Source organism: Meriones unguiculatus, chromosome 1 (assembly GCF_030254825.1).
Source record: "Meriones unguiculatus strain TT.TT164.6M chromosome 1, Bangor_MerUng_6.1, whole genome shotgun sequence".
Taxonomy (NCBI): domain Eukaryota; kingdom Metazoa; phylum Chordata; class Mammalia; order Rodentia; family Muridae; genus Meriones; species Meriones unguiculatus.
The window spans coordinates 174,745,074-174,760,153 of NC_083349.1; the positions used below are offsets into that span (position 1 = coordinate 174,745,074).

General features: G+C 42.8%; 2 protein-coding genes across 3 annotated transcripts in view; one reads left to right on the forward strand and one right to left on the reverse strand.

The window, feature by feature from the left end:
• The window catches only part of Siae (sialic acid acetylesterase), a 35,287-nt gene extending 30,397 nt beyond the window's left edge, over window positions 1-4,890 (forward strand). The window contains exons 9-10 of the mRNA XM_021638633.2: window positions 136-331; window positions 1,727-4,890. Of these exons, the coding sequence (XP_021494308.1) occupies window positions 136-331; window positions 1,727-2,023 (493 nt within the window). The 3' untranslated portion in view covers window positions 2,024-4,890. The remainder of the gene's footprint in view (window positions 1-135; window positions 332-1,726) is intronic.
• An 867-nt stretch (window positions 4,891-5,757) lies between these two features.
• On the reverse strand, window positions 5,758-13,795 carry Tbrg1 (transforming growth factor beta regulator 1). 2 transcript variants are annotated; one of them, XM_021638653.2, is made up of 9 exons: window positions 13,514-13,795; window positions 11,915-11,985; window positions 10,578-10,798; window positions 9,594-9,730; window positions 9,181-9,327; window positions 7,889-7,986; window positions 7,546-7,656; window positions 6,649-6,791; window positions 5,758-6,105 (listed from the first exon to the last, which is right to left on the reverse strand). In XM_021638653.2, exons 1-9 carry the CDS (start codon window positions 13,658-13,660, stop codon window positions 5,960-5,962), a joined length of 1,221 nt encoding a protein of 406 aa, XP_021494328.1. In that variant the 5' UTR covers window positions 13,661-13,795; the 3' UTR covers window positions 5,758-5,959. The 2 variants fall into 2 exon arrangements, with proteins under 2 accessions (XP_021494328.1, XP_021494329.1); XM_021638654.2 differs by having other exon boundaries at window positions 6,649-6,755; window positions 13,514-13,769.
• Window positions 13,796-15,080: the final 1,285 nt, after the last annotated feature.

Sequence of the window (15,080 nt, forward strand, 5' to 3'; positions counted from 1 at the left end):
ACATTCATACACATAAAATAAAAATACACCCTTGAAGACTTATTTCCTCCTCCAGTGCTCTGAATGCTCCCTTTGTAACACGTGGTTGTTGTTGAGCTCCAACCCCTAACCCCCGACTTGTTCTTCTCCCTGTAGCATCCATCCTCGAGATAAACAGACAGTGGCCTATCGACTGTACCTGGGGGCTCGAGCTGTGGCTTACGGTGAGAAAAATCTGACCTTTCAAGGACCACTTCCTAAGAAGATAGAACTCTTGGCTCACAATGGGCTGCTCAGCCTCACCTATGACCAGGAAATCCAGGTGCAAAGGCAAGATAACAAGACATTTGAGGTGAGACTAGCAGGGGTGGGGGCTGGAGAAAAGGGGTTAATCTCTGTGGTACTTGGGACTCTTTCCTCACTGAGGCCCTTTCATATCACTGCTGAGTGATGAGCAAACAGCTGCTGGTTAGCAGGGGTGGTGGTGGTCTTACCTCAGAGGGCCAAATGTGCAGTTACTCATTATTAGTTTGGACACAAGTCTGATAGTGCAACCAAAGAAGGGAAAGTTGGCTGCTAAGAAACCATACTTTTTCTATTTCTTTTCTCAGGGCAGCCACCTTTGCTCAGAAAATGGCCTTATTTGTACTTTTATCTGTGAAACGGTCATTACTCTAAAAATAATCCCCTAAACCTTGGTTGTCTTTTTTTGTTGCACTGTGCTAAAACCAGAAAATCTCAAGAGTGTAGCATCTTCTTTGGAAAGCTTAAGTCTGGTGATTCCCAGCTTTGTATGAATTAATGTAGCAAGTCTGCTTTCTGCTGCTATCCAGCAGGGATCACTACTGTGGAATTGGGGCCACTTGTTAAAGAAATTAATTAGAATCTTTTGTAGTTGAGAGTAGAGACATACTTAGATGGAGAGAGTTTGGGGAACCTGAGGCCACCAGGCTGGGAGATGATGTATGAGAAGACGACATTGTAGGAGATGGGATAATAGTGACAGGCAAACTCCATGCAGGAGTTTACTGCTGAGGATGCCGTCAGTGTCAGTCCGTGGCTTCTATCCACATTGTCTTCAGGTGAATGTAGAGATGCAAAGCAGGCTCTGTGGACGGCACTGCTCCAGTTGTTAGCTGGCGGCCTGCCTTTCAGCTGGCCCTGGACTATTGTTGAGGTTACCAAAGGTTGAGCATTGAACCTTTGGGTCCTGGACAATTTGTATTCTCTGGATTGTTTTCTAACCCAATAGGGTCAGTTAGCCTTGTCTGCTTGGTGTCCTGTCCTTACTGCATAGCTCCTCTGGGAATGCTAGAGAGCCACAGCTGGGTTCCTAGCTTACATACCTGCTGGCTTTGCCATCTGGAGAGAGGGACCACTAGAGAATGTGCAGAGGTCCTATCTCTGAATGCTTGATTATTTTTCCCTGTCTCTTTAAGGAACTTAATTATTTTTTAAATTGATTTATTTAATTAATTGAACATTAAAGTTTTTTTTTGGTGCTGGGGTCAAACCTATGGCCTTTTACATGCTAGGCATGTGCTCTCCTACCAAGCTACACAGACATTTATGATTAAATTGTGCTGTCAAACAAACTCAACCTGGTATGGATTCTAATTACTGTAGGAAACTGGTCTTTGGCTCAGAGTGGCCTTATTTTCCCTCTTTTCTAGTACTCCTCAAAGAGCTTCCCAGTTTTCGGTATACTCTTCTAACTTGCCTGGCCTTTCTGTTTTTCTCTTACTAGGTGGCCTGCTGCATTGACCATCAGTGCAAATGGCTTCCAGCGCCCATGAACTCTTTCTCCAGCCAGACCCTGGTCTTGGGTATCAATGTTTGTTTTGGCACAGTGGTTGCTGTTCGCTATGCCTGGACCACGTGGCCCTGTGAATATAAGCAATGTTCTGTTTACCACCCCAGCAGTCTCTTGCCAGCGCCTCCCTTCACTGCTGTCATTACCCACCAAGATCCTAGACTTAGGGCAGGGCTATCTAAGCACCTCTGGAGGAGTACCAGCTCTTTAATACAAGGGCGATTCCTTTAGGTTTGGGCATTTAGGAGTTTAAATGATAACTGGTTTTTTTTTGTTTGTTTTTCAAGACAGGGTTTCTCTGTGTAGGTTTGGGTGTCCTGGAACTCACTCTGTAGACCAGGGTTGCCTCGAACTCAAGTGATCCACCTGCCTCTGCCTTCCAATTGCTGGAATAAAAGCATGGGCCTCCATCACCCAGCAACGGCTATTGCTTTTAAGGGAAATAGATGCCTTGTTGAATAGCTCCCAGCTAGAGATGCTAGTTGTGTTCTGAGTATTCTGAGATGAGCAGTGCCTAGCAGACACTCGAAATGCTCATTTTGTCCCCTGGTTAGCCCAAGCCTCTGTGCTGGTCTAATTCTGAACTATAACATTGGGCCTTACTAACATTCATTTCTTTGGTATTGTTGGGAGTGAAATGCCCCATTTTTGCCCCTTCATCCAGAACTGTGGACTCTCAAGCCTGCAAGAGACTTTAAAGGCCCTGGAGGCTGGTGCTTTGTTTGTTCTTTACAACCTCCTGAAAACAGCTATGGACATTTCCATGTGTTTCTTTCTGTGGAGCTGAAATTTTTATTTCATCAAACATTACTACCCCATGACCAATCTTTTAGGCCTCCTTAGACAGACCATGTTTTTGTATCTTCATTAAGCTGCCACAAAATAACTTGATTTTAACCCAAATCTTCTTCTAAAGCGAATCTTTGAGACAAATCAGTCTCATGTTTAGGCCTAATGGCAGCTGCTAAGGATTGGCCCTACAGAATAAAGAGAAAGGCAGGTATTCAGGCAAAGAATGGGGAAATCACAGTCATAGGGATACATGGGGCAAATAGGCCCTAAAATATGCCTCGGGTCCCTGAGAGGTAAAAGTTTAATGAAGATTAATCCCCGTTGAAGAAAAGTTAGGCTAAAAGGAAAGTACAGGATAAGCTTACAGAACAGCTCTGCAGGTGAAGCAAAGGTAATGATGCAGTTTACCATTTAAGTAAAGCCAGCTGGCAGCTCTGCAAAGTGCATCTATTAGACACTGGAACTGGCAGCTCTGCAAAGTGCATCTATTAGACACTGGAACTGGCAGCTCTGAAAAGTGCATCCATTAGACACGGAACGAAGCCTGGGCGTGGGTGGTGGTGCACACGAGGTGAGCTGGTCTACACAGTGAGTTCCAGGGTACCCAGAGTTACCCAGAGAAATGCTGTCGTGACGCCCTCTCCCCCGCCCCCTACCCTCCAAAAGAAATCGGAAATAAAAGTATTACAATTAGTGGCTACAGATCCAGTCAAATTGTTAAGTGTCAGTCTTAGAATGTACCCTTGAAGCATGGGAAAGGAGTGTAAGTGCCACCTGCATAAAGCTTTCTTGTTCTGTTGATGTGAGAAATGGGAACTGAAGAAATGAGCATTTCTCATCATTCTGTGGGGCTCTGGTGCCATGAGAAGTGGCAAGAAAGATGTGTCAGGAGTTTATTTGGTAAAATACAAAGACAAAAACCAAACAAACTATACATTCTGCACAGGCCTTTGACCTCTGAGGATGTCTAGCTTACATTTAACTCCTTTGCCCTCTCTGCATCTGGCCCATGAAAACAGAAGTCTAGTAACCATCAGTTCCTGAGAAAAAGTAAAATCTACCTGTCTGTCCCTCTGCAGCACCCTGCTGTTAATCCCACTGAATGAAAGTAAGGACCGTTATCAGATTCTTTGGTCAAATTATGCAAGCTTTATTTTCTGTCAGACAGGGCTACCTGCCTAAGGTGGGGTTTGAGAAACTAGCACTGAACACAGAAGATGGGTTTTATGTAGTTCAAAAACCCACAATAGAGGTTTTTCAAGGATTTCCAGAGGAATTCTGGCTGTGTGTACTTAGCTGTATATTTCAAAATTATTGGGCAGAGCATCTTACCAGGGTACATTTAAGGTGTGAGTCAAATTCTATAGGGTAGGAAGTCAAATTCTAGAAACAGGTTAATGCATGCTCAAGTTTGAATTTTGCAGCAAACAGAAATGAACTAACTTATTCTGATCTTATAACAAGATGGCTCCACCCTTAAGGTGGAATCAGGCTTCGTCTATCACTGGTACACATGCCCATGTTCTAATATGAAGGCTGGTAGATGTACCCAAGAACCCCAAGCCCAAGTTATTTAATACCCAATAACTGGAACATACAGTACAAACTTTGTTTCAGGTAATGCATGTAACAATAATGTTTGAATTAAATTTTTAGTGGTTGAATAGTTTAAAACATTGTTTGGGGATTGTGTATTTCTCCAAATGGAGAGAATTTGTAGCTGTTTGAAAATAATCACTGACTAGAGTGTAAGTAAAAAAACAGCTCCAAATCATCACTGAAGGAAAAACACTGCCATGCTGAACTTTGGCCTGGCTTATCTTGTATTGTATTCCTTATACCCGTATGTATATAACAGTTAATACCAACCTTTCCATGTCTGAAATTTTTTTTGTGGGGTGTGAACTTAAAAGATGTAGGTGTTGACAATCCTTAAGTTTTTTTTTTTTTTTTTTCTCCTTCAAATTAATTATTTATTTTTTTGAGGCTATATAGTACTGGCTGTCCTGGAACTACTTAGACCAGGCTGGCCTTGAACTCACAGAGATCCACCTTCCTCTACCTCTGAATTACTGGGATTAAAGGCGTGTGCCACTATACCCAGCAACTCCTTAAATCTGCAGTTAGTGAATTAAGGTTTGTAGTTCAAAAATTGTGAGCCTGTGATAATCCACTGAATTGTAAAAAATGTCTTTTGAGTCAAGAGTCTCACTTTCAGTCTTGGCTGGCTTTGAACTCACAGATCTGCCTGCTTTTCCATTGCTTGGATTAAAGGTGTGCAACACCATGTCTGACTTAAAATGAAACTTTGTCTTTTATTCAGGTTGTAATCCAATGGGCCAATATTTTTATATGGCAAAAGGAGCATGCTGTAGTAACTTGATACAGAAACATGACCAGTTCGCAGTACCATTCTACTTGTGTCCTCTCCTCCTCCAGGCGGGTAGACATGGAGCTATCAACAGCTAAGTAATACGGTACACTGATGGTACACTGATGCAGAAGTAGGTGGTGGAGAAAGTCACCCTCCCACTTTAATGCTGTATGTAGGGTCCAAAGGTACAGCTGTGTAGAGTTTGGTCAAAATGAAATGACAATGAGTCTATGCGGAGGAAGGGAACCGATCTTCAACTCTGTCATAGCTGAACGTGTGTTAACAGTGGGTAGAAGTGCATTCTTCAATAAGGCTGAGTTAAAAGAGGACTTTATACCCTCAAAAGAGGTGTTTAATTTGACAAGGAAGGAAAACTGGGCCTGGGCTGTACGGGCTGGAGATCCCATACCCTAGTTGAGTTTTCAGCATCTCATCTGTTTACTTCATGATATGATATGGACTGGATCTGTTAATCCTAATCCCTTCATAATGTTAGTTATACCCTTAGGAAGGAGAGGTCAAAATGGCTCTACATAAAATTAGTCCCCTTATAAAAGGGACCTAAGAACTCCTTTCCACCATGCAGTCATAGCAAGATAGCTATCTAAGAACCAGGGGACAAGCTATCACCAGACGTCTTGAACTTTGACTTCTCAGGCTCTCAAACTGTGAGAAATAAATTTGTTGTTTATAAGCCACTTAGTTTATGTTATTTTGCCTCTATAAAGATTTAAGTTCACCTCAGGGAGAGCTAAGCAAAAGTGATCATATCCCAACTATAAGAAGATAAAAATAAGTGTAACTGTCAAGAGATATTTATTACTAAAAATAAAAGCAACTGAAGTTTACCCAAGGGTACACTGTCAGCACAGGAATATCCACAATGAAATGTGTTTGTATCTTCCCTGCTCCTCGGCTGCTGCCTTCTTCTGTAGAGTAAGTTTTAGTTTAAATTTAAAACTCATGATGATGAAAAGGAGTGGGCTCTACCCCTTTCCTGTTCAATCTGAGGACTGAATTGGGCTACACTGTGATGGAGACTTCAGGTGCTGCAGGTCAGTATCTACCAAGGGTTCATGTGTCAAGAACTCTGGCTGGTAAGATGACACAAAGGCTTCATGCTGAAGCTCAGGTAGGTCCAGGGATCCTGGGGAAAAAAAAACAAACAATTTCTTAATTGCACCATTATCTGGGAATCTCAGGACTGTTTTGCTGGGATACATATACAGCCTTTTAATTTCCTACACTTGTACAAGTCAACCCTGTTTTGCCCTTGGTTGTTAAGATAGGTATTTACTTTAACAATGAAAATAAATAAATAGATGTAGTGATCTGTAATACACACAGATACTGCATGACCTTGATATTCCTGAGCTGCTGATCACTTTTCACTTATGGGAAATGACCCAAGCAACATAGGTAGGGCCAAAGCCACTACCACCTTTGACTTCACCTTAAGTTTTATTCCCTGCACAGCAACCCTCCCAGATTATATCTGTTCTCACTTAAGTTACAGAACAAGACACTGAGGTTTCTTGGCAAGTTCTGTGAGTAACATGGGAGCTCCAGGCAGGCTTCAATCTCCCTTACTCCGCACACTCTATGGCTGTTTCAGTGAAGAATGCTATTTACTGCCCAGCAATGTCTCATGATGGTCAGTTCAAACCAGAAAGGCAAGGTTAAAAGATACCTGGCAGAATGGAATCATCATGGTCATCATCAAATGTCTGTGTCTGAAAGGCTTCAAGGCTCATAGACGCATCATTCTCCGGCAGTTCCTGGGACAGCTGCCCCTTCCTGGGTTTGCATGAATCAAATTTCACCCATTGGTAACTGTGGACCAAGGGGCATCATTCTTGACAGCTGTCTGTTAGTTCATAATAACCCTTTCTACCAAAGGGCTCAAGTTATTTTTTCATTAGGTCCTTCCTGCAATATACCTAAAAAAATCAGCTGAGAAAAACAACCCAAGCACACTTGAGCAGGCAAGCCTCTGATGACAGGCAACAGTGTTCCGCAGTGAACACAGAAAATAGCACAAACTGAGCAGCCTGAACCTGAGATTTCAAAATACTCCAAAACATTTTGAGTAGCCATGAAAAGTCATAGATGGGAATTTCCATACCCTAATGGGATGGTCACAATTAAAATGAAGATGCACTAATACTGCATAAAAACTGTATCCAGGGTATATGTATAATCTGTATAGGAAACAGCTGATTTCCTGGAACTATCTGAAGACAAGGCAGGCCTTGAATTCAGAGATCCACCTGCCTCTGCCTCCTGAGTGTGGGAATTAAAGGTGTGCACTACCATGCCTGGGCTACCATATAAAGTATTGAAAACCCCAAACCAATAAACCACATCTCAGTCACTTCTCATGGCAAGCATTCTGAGTAAGGAACAATCAACCTGGCATGGAGCACACCTGTCTGGGTAGATAAGTGAGTCAATGTTCTGGTGCAGAGAAGCAAGCACACGTTTGACGCAGAAATGCATATGCCAACAAAGCAGTAACTTCCAGTATAGGATGCTGGCTATCTGGCAAGTGAGTGCCTACCAATGGAACGGGTTTGCTTTCACTTACTTGACACAGTTTTGAGCTTCTGGACAACTCTGAATCAGGTTGTGGATGGTTGGATGAGAAAATCCGAAGAAATCAGCACCACATGAGAATGGATTAGGCTGCAGCTTCCCCCTACACAGAAGAGAGAGAATTTTAACTTGAGAGCTTAGGAGATGGAGCCAGGCTTAAGAGTGGAATGGCAGCATGAACAGATGTTTTATTTAAGCTTTCCTAATATAACGATGGCTAGCCTCTTAGGAGTCTGAAGGATATAGGTTTCTATAAAGCAGGAGCTCTCTAAGCACTGAGAGAAAAGATATCAGCTGCAGCAATGGTGATCCTTTTAGTGTGTCCTCAAACTTACGTTGTAGCACTGATGGCCCTGAGCAGTTCTTCATAACAAGCATCTGCAGAAGAGCCGACGATGGTGTTCTGGGGGTCATCTTCAGGAACAATTTCAAACTGAGAACAGAGGAACAATGAGGTCAATTTGCCAGGGTGGAGAAGTAGAGTTATATGATTCTTGTACTATTCCCAGTCTCTAGAGATGAAGCTGCTGCGCAACACACTAGGAGATGGGCACAAACGGTTCTTATAATGCTCTTAGGAATTCAAATCCAAGTAAAGAGAAAATCCTGAGACTTGATTCCCTATGTCTTGCTTGACTTTTGGTCAGTGGTCAGCACTGAATTGCTCCCACCTTTCTATCTGCCGACAGCCCTAAGTCCAAATATAAATGGTACTTTAGAGAAATGACATTCCTGTTCCATGTTATCCTCTATTTCTCTGGGAAACACAAGAGTACCTAGAAATACCCTGGGCCAAAGGGTACATTACCAATTTTCACCATGTATTTGTTTTTTTTTTCCACTGGATATATGCAAACTAAAGTTACTTGATGTTGGGGGAAAAAAGTCAAGCTGAATTTTTATCATAAATCACATTAATACTTAAAAATAGAATCTTGTTTGATTAGTGACCTAAGAATATTATTATTATTTTTTTAATTCTACTGAGACCCTGATAAATGCATTGTATTTACAGATACTCAAAATACGGTACAATGCTAAGTTTTCCTATTAGCATACTGAGAAGCACCACTGTATGGTTGAGATGATGTCACACAGCAGCTCTGCCTGCCAGAGTGCCAAGAGTAATGCAGTTTCCCAGTTAGGAGGTTCAGAATCTCCTTCTAATCAAGGGTCCTTACCTTGCCTCCAGCTCAGTTTTCTTGATTGGTAGCTTTATCAGAAAGTGAACCAAGGAACTCTGAAATGCCTGTTTTTGTCTTTGTATCTTAAGATGAAGCAAGAATATACCAAATAATCTTTCCTGTATGCACTTGAACTTAACCTAAGCCTGACAGTTATATTATGTGTGGTAGAAGTGCTATGGCTTAAGGAAAAGGTATCTCCTGGAGAATTAAATAGATTTGTGTCCCAGATCAAACACTCAGAAGTACAGATATCTCAGGGCTAGCCAGTTTCTCTGCATCTTGGTGTTGTACAAGTGTGACTGCAGAGTATCTTATAGCGGTGTCAGAATAAGTAACATAGCTAAAAAAAAAAAAACAAAAAAACAAGGAAATCAGAGATTCTCAAAACAGGAAAAACAGAACAAATAAAGGAAAATAAATAATGGTAATGGAGTGAGTACCTGAGGCTGTACTCCACCATCCTTGATCTGACAGGTGTACAGGCACTTCTTGTCTGGGCACTTCATGCTGGCGTACACTCGAGTACTGCAGTAGCCCACAGGATAGATGGCACTCTCATCATGGAAGCCAGGTCGGTTGGTGACAATCTACAAAAGATTCCCCAAGCTTGAGTTCGGGTAAGGTAGAAGCCCAGTTTACTATGGTAGCCTTTAGAGCCACTTTGGGGCAGCAAAGAGTGACAAACAGAGAAAGTATCAGCTGTGAGCAGATAAAACTGACCTGGTTTTGTAGGGACTAGAGATTTTCTGGGGTTGGTATGTATCAGCAAGGGGGTGCTGCCAGTGGGAACAGGGAAAGCTCAACCCCACTCCCACGGCTCTGATTACCCTATCTATATGCTGGTCTCACTCACCTCCCCCAGGCTATATACTGTTAGACCCCCTAGTCCGATGGGGAACACAGGCCGTCCTGAGGGATCCAGGGCAATGGGCCGGACCAGCTTGCGAGCACCTCCCTCCATTTTCTTTTTCTTGGATGTTTTCTTCAGAACTGAAATGCAAATCTGGGGTCACCCACTTTACATCCCTTCCAGTGCCAAAGAGAAATTAACATGCGAATGGTAAAGGCAGAAAGCCAATCTTGGTTTGTACAGATGCTTTTTAAAATGGGATTTTATACCCTAAGTTCATGGTAAGTTGAAAATACTGTACATTAATGCATGTAATATACCTAACTGAACATCATGGCAACAAAGTACACTGTGGAGTGTCAAGTGTCTCCATGAGTGCGAGTCTGTCTAGGAGCTGTCTAGGAGCTATGCTTGAAGGCATTAGGTAATGTTAGAGTATCACCCTGCATATCACTATCCGAAGAAAAGAACAAAATTGCAAGTCCAATTTTTATTGAACATACCCTGCTTTCCTAACATGGTAAAGCTGAGAAAATCAAGTTGAACCATTCACTGTTGGTGTGGTACCATCTCTATTCACTAAATAGCCACACGGGCCTTTCCCACCAAGCCCAAGTATCTACCTTGCCTACTAACAGTAACCAACTTTATAATATGCCATAATCTTAAACTTTAAGTTCTCTTTAACTGTACAACCACGAGTTCCTGAGCAGTGTGTTTGTAAGGCCACTGAGCCCATTTCCCTGCCTCAAGGAAAGACTGCAGTGAATGCAGTCTGGAGAGCAGAGGCCTCAGCCGGCTTATCCTCACCTGTCAGGTCCAACCTGAATCTTTCCAAAGTGGCTCCAAGAAGACACTTGCGTCTCAAGGGACTTTAGGGAATGCTCTGAAACACACGTGGCCACCTGTGTCTACCAGTTAGTTCTATCAGGTCTTTGTCATCAGTAGAGCCACTGAGGCAACTGCGACACTATCTTCTTAAAATACCTTCCAGTTTGTTGTTCTCTTTGCCCTTTTCTTTCTTCTCCTTTTTGGATTTCTTCCCAAATGGTTCCTCAGTCCCTGTACTGGGCCCAGCTCCCTGGATCGTTCCCACAGAGCTGGCTGAAGCATAAGCTAGCGGCAAGCTAGAGCTGTGGGAAGGAGCTGCAGCCTGTGGTTCCCCTTCAGTGAGAGCATGAAGCTGGAGGAGCTTCTTCAGCAAGAATCTGAGGATGGAAGAGAATGTGAAGAGACATCAAGTTCTGTTTTTTTTCTCAATTCAATATTTTACTTAAGTACCAGGAAGTATAAACTTATATACATGGATTATCATGCTCAAACAATAAGGTTCTTATTGGAACCTGGAGACAATGAAGCCCTGGAGGATAATCAATACTTGAAGAAATCAGGAAGCAGCTAGAGCCTCTCTTGCACCTGCAGGGATCTTCTACTTTCAGGGTGGAAGGCCTGAGGTGTCTGAAGGGTATTCACATGAATTAGAGGTATTCACATACCCACGGTAGTTTGCACAGGGAAGATCAGACCATTGAGTATTTGTGGAATGAGGAGCAGTGTTTTATAACCCTTGTTTTTCATAACTGAGAAGTTATAGTAAGATTGCTTATTACATATAGTAAGAAGGCTTTGTCAGATGAGAGGAAGAATACTGTTGCTATCAGAGTCCAAAAACCTTAGGTGGGAAATACCAAACAGGTTCAGAGTTCTTCTGTATTGCCTTTGTTATGCCCAAGTCTCACGGACCCCAAAGACCACCAAGGAGCTGATTCTGATGCAAACACTGTAGGGTCTTTTTTTATTACAAGCTGGAGCATGGGCCCACACCCTCACTGACACAGCGGTTGAGTGTAGAGCCCTGAACTCAGGCGTAGGAGGGTTTATATTTTAGGTTATAGCAAGGTTTGGGAAATTCCAGTTAGGCAGTTTTATGATTGATTGGTATTTAACAAATATTGAGTATCCGGAGGAAACTGCTTGCACGGAGAGCCAATTGTTTTACTCATCCTATTGAAAAGAATACGTGGGTAAATTCCAGGTATTCACTGATTAGCCATTGGTAGGGGTGATGATTAAATATTACTGGGTTTTCTCCAGGCTATTCCCTGGGTAGGGGACTCCATTGTCTTCTTTCTGGAATTGGTGACCTATGGCCTAGTTCCTGGGACTGGTGGCTTTTGGGGTGAGAAAGGTTGGGCCTGGTTTTTTCACCTTAAGTGGTCAATGTGCAAAAATCCAAAGAAGAAAAAATATCAATCACCATAATAACAGTCTTAATATCCATATCAATCACCAATAATAATAACAGCAAACTGAAGTTGGTTTACCTTCTTTCTTCTTTTGCTTTAAGAAATTTTTCCTCAAGGCGAGCAATTTCATCACAAATGGCAGCATTTTCCTTTAAGGAAAAAAAAAAGACTAGAATCACATAACATAAATTTAAAAATTGAAGCTATTTCCTGGGAACAAGATCTATATCTCAAACTAAAACACCCTCTGTACTGCAGGATAAAAAGGAAGTGCTATTTTACTCTGCACATACTCTACTAAGACGTCTGTACAGGACAGGTGCTGTGGAGATGGCTCAACAGGGGGAAAGGTGCCTGCTATACTATACGCATGCCAACTTCAATTTGATGCCCAGAATTCAAGGTGGAAAATAAAACTGACTCCTAACAGTTATCTGCTAAGCTCTACCTGTGCTCAGTGGCACACATAACATTAATAATAATTACAGGAAAGTGTTTGGGTTCTACTACGGTCAGGGTAATTATATAATTTCTTATGCAACGAAGGGACGACTTTGGATGAACGCAGAACAATATGGTACAATAGGATTTGCATACCTTTGGCAAATCAAGGAACGTGATTACTCCAGTGAGTGTATCCTTTGGCAGAGAAAAGGATATACTACTTGGGACTTAATTTATACCACTATAAAACAGCCTTGACCTTGGCAAAGACAGTCTAACCTACAGTATCATCCAGAACAATACCTTAGAAAAAAAATGGATGAAAAGAATATTAAATACTGTGCTTAAAAATATTTATTTATTTGTATATACCCAGGTATCACCATTCTTTACTGATGACTCTGTCTTAAAACCAGTTCTGAATGAAATACCCTTTTGGGTGTTTCACAGGTGGAATTTCAAATTCATAAGATCTTCGTGTACTTAAAAGAAAAACATCCTTAAATAACATATTTGAAGCACCGGGCAACTCTAACATGAACTGACAACAGGGAACAGTAAATAAAGTGTTGAGTTACTGACTTGCTCTTATTTTCTCCAACACACATACAAGTGTTGACTATTTTAGGAACGACAAACGTGAAGGCAAAACTTTCCCTGATGCATCGACAAAGACCTAATATGTTTAACTGAAAATTCTGTAGAAAAAAAATGAGCTAAACTACTGATTCAGATGTGTGAGGGCATTTGGACTATTTCCAAGCACTGAGGTGAATCTGGTTAAGTCACAACAGTCTGGTTATGAGACTTAACAGACTTAGACCCTAATGTCTTGGTTGGTAAAGCAGTTGATTCACTAAATCCTTCCCTACAATTAGGGCAGAAAACGGCGATACACCTCGGCGGTAGCTGCTTCCTCAGGTGAGCTCCATTTCAGTACCGGGTGGAGGGAAGGCAGAAACACCTAGGGGCCTCAGTGTTCTCGCCTCGAAAGTTACTTAATACTTAGTTCCTCCGGAAACTGAACTGTAGGAAAAAGGTAATGGCTAAAGTTTACTGGCGGAGAACTTCGCAGTCCTCGTTTACAGTAGATGGGACCAGAGGAGTAAGTCATCCAAGGATATGCGACTAATAAACGGGGTAACTAACGCTGGACTGATAAACTGTTTTCCTGGAAGAGGAACAGTCGGGGGAAGCGCTCCCAAGGGAGGGAGCGGCTGAGCGCAGACTCACAAACACTGTGGCCTTGGCCGCTCTGCGCAGCCTCAGGTACTTCAACCGGTACTTTTCGTTCTGGCTCTTCCGCGGGAACTTTTTCATCCTGGCTTTGCTGGACTGCGGGGTGCGCGGCTCGGAAGGCGGGCCACCCAGCAAGCTCATGATCCGGCCCCAGCTCAGGCGCCTCGGGCCGCGGGAGCCACGGAGCGGAGGCTCTCCGCGCCCTCCCCAGTCAGCTCCCGAGGGCCGCCCCGCCGGAAGTTGCGCAAGAGCACCGCCACGTGTAACTTCCGGGTGGGCGAGCGGTTGGACGAGCTGTGGGCCGGCGGTGGACTAACGGTGGACTCGGCGGAGGGGTGTGGCTCAGGGCGGCGGGGCGGTGCTGAGGCCGGAAAATACTGGTTCTACCCGGGTGTTAGAGTGCGAAACAGCGGAAGTGCAAAATCAAAGTCCTTATGCTGACGTTTTGGGTGTAGCTATTGTCTCGCCCCTTGCGATTCCACCTCTTGACTTCCCTAGTTGCTCAGAGCCGGCCTTCCTGGGTTTTAGGAGACTTAGAATACTAACTAGTGCGGGAACTCAGGTTTCCGTTTAGGCTACTCAAGCAAGTGGTTTTTAGGCTGCGATAGGAAAATAAGACCCTGATTGTCTCAAAGCTTAGCATCGAATTAACAGTTTAAATAAAATGTAGGCACAAGGTCAGCGGTCAGTCGTTTTGGAATGAAACCAATAGTGTTTCAAGTACACATACCCTATTTAAAAAAAAAGTGTGTGTGTGTGTGTGTGTGTTTCAAGACAGGGTTTGTCTGTGTAGCCCTGGATGTCATGTACTCGCTCTGTAAACCAGGCTGGTCTCTAACAGAGATCCTCCTGTCTCTGCCTCCCATTGTGGGATCAAGGGCGAGCAACACTTCCCCGGTTATACCCGCTGTTTTTAATATTTATAACTAAGTTAAGTTGAAGATAGAAAATCTTTACGGTGCAAGATTGTGAACAGCAGGCTTACATCCTTTTTTTCTTTTCTTTCTTTTTTTTTTTTTCTAGAGATGGTTTCTCTGTGTAGCCTGGAATCATTGGCTACAAACTCACAAGGCCTCTGGGGAGCCCACCTGGGTCTGCCTCCCTGAGTGCTGGGATTAAAGGCTAGTGCCACCATCCCTGGCTCTCAGATTCTTTTAGTAGTGTCACAAACTGAGTCTCTTGCTCACAGTTTAGTTTTGTTTTTCTCTCTCAGAACAATATAAGTAATTAGATGGGTGGGATTTTCAGGCTAGTGTGCTGATAACAAAAGATAATTACTGTTAAATTCTCAAAATCTAGACATTTAAGGTTGTACATGAAAGTTAAGGATGTTATGTAATTAACATGTTCTCTGAATAACTAGACAACAACCTAATACTTACAAAAATAACTTAGAATTCAGTAAGTGATCCAGGTATTTCATCTCAGAAAACTGTAAAAATAGGTGCAGTCCTGACAAAATGGAACACAGAAAAAGCTTGTAGATACTCTTCTATGACTGTCCATGTGACAAGCTGCTTTTGTTGACTTGGTTGGGGCTTCACAAATGCCCCTCAGGCAG

What these genes read in the sequence shown, in the direction of transcription:
- Tbrg1 (XM_021638653.2), bottom strand. Translation starts at nt 13,660, where the DNA reads ATGAGCTTGCTGGGTGGCCCGCCTTCCGAGCCGCGCACCCCGCAGTCC. An exon ending in ATGGTGGAGTACAGCCTCAG is followed by an intron (nt 7,987 to 9,180) that starts GTACTCACTCCA and finishes CTCTGTTCTCAG; the next exon opens with TTTGAAATTGTTCCTGAAGA. An exon ending in TGATGATTCCATTCTGCCAG is followed by an intron (nt 6,106 to 6,648) that starts GTATCTTTTAAC and finishes TTTTTTCCCCAG; the next exon opens with GATCCCTGGACCTACCTGAG.